General features: G+C 42.1%; 1 protein-coding gene across 1 annotated transcript; it reads left to right on the top strand.

Moving 5' to 3' along the window:
- Positions 1–774: 774 nt before the first annotated feature.
- On the top strand, positions 775–5,773 carry LOC148671508 (uncharacterized). Its single transcript, XM_088631054.1, has 2 exons — positions 775–1,389; positions 4,944–5,773. Exons 1-2 carry the CDS (start codon positions 1,002–1,004, stop codon positions 5,771–5,773), a joined length of 1,218 nt encoding a protein of 405 aa, XP_088487180.1. The 5' UTR covers positions 775–1,001.
- The last annotated feature ends 743 nt before the right edge of the window (positions 5,774–6,516 follow it).

Here is a 6,516-nt window from a genome sequence, read left to right as displayed (position 1 = left end):
CGAGTGGAGACGCGATTAACAAACAAGCATTAGCTTTATTCGTTTACAACCACACAAATCCAAACACAGGATCTACACGCACATGAGGAGACTGATGGAACACGTACACTTCTTTAGGGTGGTAATTACCTAACAACACACTATACTTTTACAAGACTACACAGGGCACTCGAACTACTAGGACATTATTTACACAGGTAGGGTCAGCCGCTGGTCACCGTGCTGACCCTCAGACTCTCCCCGGCTACCACTCCCAGCATGCCCAGCGGTACTACGAGCGCCTAGGGGCGCTTCCTCCTCACCACCAGGCGAGGGCGTTACAGTATCATTAAGGACAATCACATAGGGCTTGATTTTGTTAAATGCAAGTATTTATTTCCTTTCTTGGAACCACTTGTTTTTCGAGAAATTCAAACACTTGAGAAATATGAAATAGAAATCTTGTTTATCGGTGCAGAAGAAATTCTGCCAGCTGGCAAGAAAATGACAGCATTTTTTTTTATCCAAAAACCTGCATATGGAGATGTAGAACAAAAATCCACTTGAGACGTTTTCATTGGGGAGGAGGGTTGTGGAAGGGCAAAAAAATGAATCTGTTCCGTTATGAACGGCGAATGTCACAGATGATTCACTCCTCTTGACTAGGTGGCGTTAGGAGGTGCAGTGAAGATTATATCCGGCTGCAGAAACTCCTCTTTCTCAGCTCCGCTTCTCAATTGTTTTGAAGCCGCGGCCGCGCTAACGAAAGACGTCATCATACTGCGCGACCCTGCATGTATTTCACCCACGTGTTGGTGATTCAGTCATTTTCTTCAGATAAAGAATAAAGTTGTTGTTGTTGTTTTTTAAATAACTTCAGGTTATGAATACTCAACGTCTCGTCAACTGTGTTTATGCTTGAACAGATCACAGCCCCGACAATAGGATCTGTGAAGAATAAAATAGTTGTTCTGTTTAAACTTCGGAAATCAGCCTTTGTTTCTGATTGGCTCTGAAGAAGGATGGCGGAGTGCTTGTTAAATCTGCAAACCCAGCTTGACTCTTTCATGCAAGTTTTGCTCAAATCGATCGTGTATGAAGTGTCTGAAGTTTTTCAAAACAGGATGTCTGACTCTGAAAAGGAGTTTCAAGACAAACTCCGCAGCGTCTCCCAGATCCTGGTGAGACGGGCCGTGTTTAAAATCACACAGTGTGTGGAGGACAGTGTCGAGAGTGAAATGGCGGAGCTGAAGAAGGAAAACGAGAGCCTGAAGTGGAGATTGCAGCTGTGGGAGAAGGAGTCGGGAGCAGGAGGAGATCAGGGACCGACAGATCGTGTTGGACACACGCTTCCCTGTGAAGTCACTGCAGGAATAAAAGAAGAAATGGACACGAAACTGGAGCTGCCAGGTCAGTGTGGTGACTTGTATATAGTCAAGGTGTGTGTTAGTTCAAAAACAGTGTCTTTAACTTCCTCACTGGTGCGAATATAGTGGAGAGATGCAGAGTTAAGTGGGAAAGACTTGTGTGATGTAGCAACGAGATTCTTTACTGGAAACTGAACTGTTTTGTCCGGTTACGGTTATAAACACCTCATTCAGGTTAAACAATTGTTTCACTGAATCAGCGAATAATACAACGTCTTAGGAAAGAAAACGTATAGATATTGTTGACATGAAACGGTTGTCAGGTCAGTGTGGTGACTTGTATGAAGTCAGTGTGTGTGTGTTTAAAACCAGTGTCTATAACTTTCTCACTGGTGAGATTTTTTTAAATAACAAACTTTATTTTAAAGAAAACATCTTACAGCAGTAAACCTTCTCATTATCAGTACGCGTTCTAACAATCAAACTGTCATCAAATAAAAAAAAAAACTTTCCTCCCTGGTGAGAATTTAGTGGAGCGATGCAGAGTGAAGTGGAAAAGACTTGTGTGATGTACCAACGGGATTCTTTACTGGAAACTGAACTGTTTTGTCCGGTTACGGTGCTGAAAAAACCTCGTTCACATTCAAACATTGTTCCACTGAATCAATTTGTAATCAAACGTCATTAGGAAACAACATTTATAAGTATTGTATTTACGTTGTATTGGTCTAGATTTTATATGTATACTAATGATTGTGTATATAAAAAATATTTTAATTGGTTTAAGTATTACTGTCCAGGGTCTGTGTCTGTATTAACTCCTCTGGAATATTAATCCAGTGTGTCTGTATTAACCCCTCTCTCAGTGCAGTGTTCATTTACTGGAGTGTCCAGTCAGTGTGTCTGTATTAACCCCTCTCTCCCAGTACAATGTTAATGCATTGTAGTGTCCAGTCAGTCAGTGTGTCTGTATTAACCCCTCTCTCTCTAAGTGCATTGTTTATGTACTGTACTGTGCAGTCAGTGTGTCTGTATTAACCCCTCTCTGTCTCAGTGTAGTGTTAATGTACTGTAGTGTGCAGTCAGTGTGTGTGAATCAACCCCTCTCTCTCTCTCAGTGCAGTTAATGTACTGGAGTGTACAGGCAGTCTGTCACCCCTCTCTCTCATTGCAGTCTTTATGTCCTGTAGTGTTCAGTCAGCATGTCGCTATTAACACCTCTCTCTTAGTGCAGTTTTAATGTACTGTTATGCCCAATCAGTGTCTGTATTTACCCCTCTGTCTTAGTGTAGTGTTAATGTACTGTAGTGTTCAGTCAGTTTGTCTGTTAACCCACCTGTCAGTCTGTCTGTCTTTATTCACCCCTCTCTCTTAGTGCAGTGTTGATGTACTGTAGTGTCCAGTCGGTTAGCGTGTCTGTATTAACCCCTTTCTCTGATTGCAGTGTTAATGTCCTGTAGTGTCCAGTCAGTCTGTATTAACCCCTTTCTGAGTGCAGTGTTAATGTACTGTAGTGTCCACTCAGTGTGCCTGTATGAACCCCTCTCTCTCTCAGTGCAGTGTTAATGTCCAGTAGTGTCCAGTCAGTCTGTCTGTATTTACCCCCCTCTCTCTGAGCATTGTTAATGTACTGTCATTTCAAGTTTGTCCGTGTCTGTATAAATGCCTCTGTCTCAGTGTAGTGTTAATGTACTGTAGTGTCCAGGCAGTCTGTCTGTATTCACCCCTCTCTCTCAGTGCAGTGTTAATGTACTGTAGTGTCCAGTCAGCATGTCTGTATTAACCCCTTTCAGTGCAGTGCTAATATGCTGCAGTGTCCAGTCAGTATGTATCTATTAACCTCTCTCTCAGTGCAGTGTTAATGTGCTGTTATGTCCAATCAGTGTCTGTATTTACCCCTCTCTCTCTCAGTACAGTGTTAATGTAAATGTAATGTGATTGTGATATTATTACAGTAGACTTACTTTTTACATGGTAGTTAGGTTTCTCCCAAAGCTAAATCAGAACATCCCCTTATATCCACTTATTCCGCTATGTTTAAACAACCCAAATTGATCATCAGTGTACTAGTACGCGTGTGTGTAGTGTAAAGCTTTTTAGATCACATGGCCTCAGCTATCACTACTGAAGAATGAAGAGATAAGAGAGATGCCCAGGAAGTGGGATAATAATATCATTTTCATGTTTTTGTATGTTTTTTGCAAACTATGCAGTCTAGTGGCTTGACGTAGGCTTTGTGCTCAAATGTATATAAAGATGCTGCCTGTCCTTGGTCAGTAAGATTAGGGCATGCATTTGGTAAGCAGGCTGTACGCCCAGAATATGTAAAGAACTAACTGTTGTCTAGTCTGCAACTTAGATATAATTAATTGGCAGGTGTTGGTTTTTCATCATTTGTTTAGAATATGTCATAGTAACTTTTTGTGTTTTAAGGTATAAAGGACCATCTTCAGCTACTTATTTTTTAAGTCTGGTGGTCGCAAGCCGGACATATGAATAAAAGGACTTCTGCTTCACAGACACTTGAACTTTGTCATTTGTTTGACACTACACTACTATGCTGATGATACTCAAATATACGTCCATACCAAACCTGACGCTGATGGGGCTGTCTCTATTCTATTTAGTTGCATCTTCAATATAAAATATTGGATGACTCAAAATGTCCTTCATCTTAACTGTGACAAGACTGAAGTCATGCTTATTGGCACCACCCATCAACTTTGTAAAACCAATGCTGTAACTCTATCTGTAGATTGTCTTATACTTGAGCTTCAGTCTATATTGGAAAAACTTGGAGATGATATATGACGTTCAACCCACATGTGCGGCATGTTGTCAAAACATCTTTCATTCACTTCAGAAATATTGCCTGACTACGCTCTATGTTATCACTAACTGTGGCTGAAAAGTGTTGTCTAATCTTGAATTGACTACTGTAATGCGCTACTCTCTGGGGTTTCTAAATCCACATTGAACGAACACCAGTATGTCCAAAATTCGGCAGCCGGAATCCTGACCAGGTCTAGTGCAAGTGTTCAGATTACTCCTATCCTGGAGTCCTTGCACTGGCTTCCTGTCAAGTTTCATGTCGACTTAACAATCCTCCTGCTCACTTATAAGGCTCTCCATGGCTTGACACCTCAGTACCTGTCTGAGTTATCGCTCTACTCCCCACCTCACAACCTTCCCTCTTCTAATTGTGTTCAAATATTTGTCCCCCAGTCCGTCTACACTCTTTGGGTGACATGGCCTTCTCCTGTTTTGCCACAAGCTCTGGAACTCTCTCCCCAAGAATATCAGAGAGTCACCTTCTCTAAACTCCTTCAAATCCAGACTCAAAACCCTCTTCTTCAGAAGAGCCTTTATTTAACTGTTCTTTACCCCTCTGCTCCTACTGGACTTAGTACCACCATCTACTGTCTCGTCTAACTGTGTTTTCTCATCGTGCTTATATTGATATATATATTTTTTGTTATTGGCCTTCTGTAAAGAGCTTTGAGAAGCTACCTTTAAAGGTGCTATATAAAATAAAGTTTATTATTATTATTATTATTATTATTATAAAGGTCTTGTCTTTTTGTCCTGTGTTTACAGGCTCAGAAGCCAGTGCTCTCTCTGATGCTGGGGAAAGGGCTCCTCTTGAACAGCAACACAGTGAGGAGGAGTGGGGGTCCAGTCTAATGCAGGAGACAGAGCTCACTGCCGCAGAAGGGAAAGAGACACTCAGGGAGCAGCACATAGTGAGCAGACGGATTGTCGAGGATCTGTACTCTGTGCCCATGATGAACACAGAACCTGAGAGTGAGACACCTGGGCTCTTAGTATGTGATGATTTTACAGAAAAGAGAAATAATCTGGACACAAACAATATTACACAAGGTTGTAATGAACTGGGCTGTGTCTCTGTACAAGAGCACAGTGAAGAACTGGATGTTTTAAATCTTACAGAGCAGGACATGGAGCCCAAGTTGATTGATGCTGCAGAGCAGCAGACTGATGTACCTGGTGAAGAGAACAGTACTGATTCACAGCACACAGAGAAGAGTCAGTACAGGGAGGAGCAACAGCAGCTCTTACAGCGCATGATGATAATTAGGCCTTGTTCTGTTCAAGTGGAGAGACTGTCATTGCAGAGTCTAAAACAATCATATGATCCCTTGGTATCTGATCACTTTACACCCAGGTTTAATAATCTGATTACTGAGAACATTGTTGAAAGTTTTAATGAGCTGGAGAGTATGTTTGTTCTTGGGCAAAGAGAGGAAGAACTGAATGAACTTGACAGTTTTAGTCTCAAAGAGCTGGAGAAGGAGCCCCAGATGTTTCACACTGCTGAACAGCACACTGAGGGACATAATGAAGCAAACAAATCTCACTTTCAGCACACAGAGCAAGACCATTCCATGGAGCATTTGCAGAATTAGAGACCCCAGCATGATCAGAGAATGAGGAAGAGTCACTCAAGGCCTTGCTCAGATGGAGTGGACAAACTGCAATTATGGCACAGGGAGGAGCAGCGTTTCTGTGAGTCTAGAATTTCACAACCCTACCAGCGCATTCACACAGGAGAGAGACCTTTCAGCTGCAGTCAGTGTGGGAAGAGTTTTATTCAGTCATATGACTTAAAAATCCACCAGCGCATTCACACAGGAGAGAGACCGTTCAGCTGCAGTCAGTGTGGGAAGAGTTTTGTTAAATCACATAACTTAAAAATGCACCAGCGTATCCACACAGGAGAGAGACCATTCAGCTGCAGACAGTGTGGGAAGAGTTTTATTCAGTCATATGACTTAAAAATCCACCAGCGCATTCACACTGGAGAGAGACCGTTCAGCTGCAGTCAGTGTGGGAAGAGTTTTATTAAATCACATGACTTAAAAATGCACCAGCGCATCCACACAGGAGAGAGACCGTTCAGCTGCAGTCAGTGTAGGAAGAGTTTTATTCGGATAAGACACTTAAAATCACACCTGCTTATTCACACAGGAGAGAGACCATTCAGCTGCAGTCAGTGTGGGAAGAGTTTTATTAAATCACATCACCTAAAAATGCACCAGCGCATCCACACAGGAGAGAGACCATACAGCTGTAGTAAGTGTGGGAAGAGTTTTAGTCGGTCAAGTAACTTAATAACCCACCAGCACATTCACACAGGAGAGAGACCGTT

Source organism: Lepisosteus platostomus, chromosome 5, assembly GCF_059453375.1.
Source record: "Lepisosteus platostomus isolate fLepPlt1 chromosome 5, fLepPlt1.hap1, whole genome shotgun sequence".
NCBI lineage: Eukaryota > Metazoa > Chordata > Actinopteri > Semionotiformes > Lepisosteidae > Lepisosteus > Lepisosteus platostomus.
This window is presented reverse-complemented; position numbering and strand designations above follow the sequence as displayed.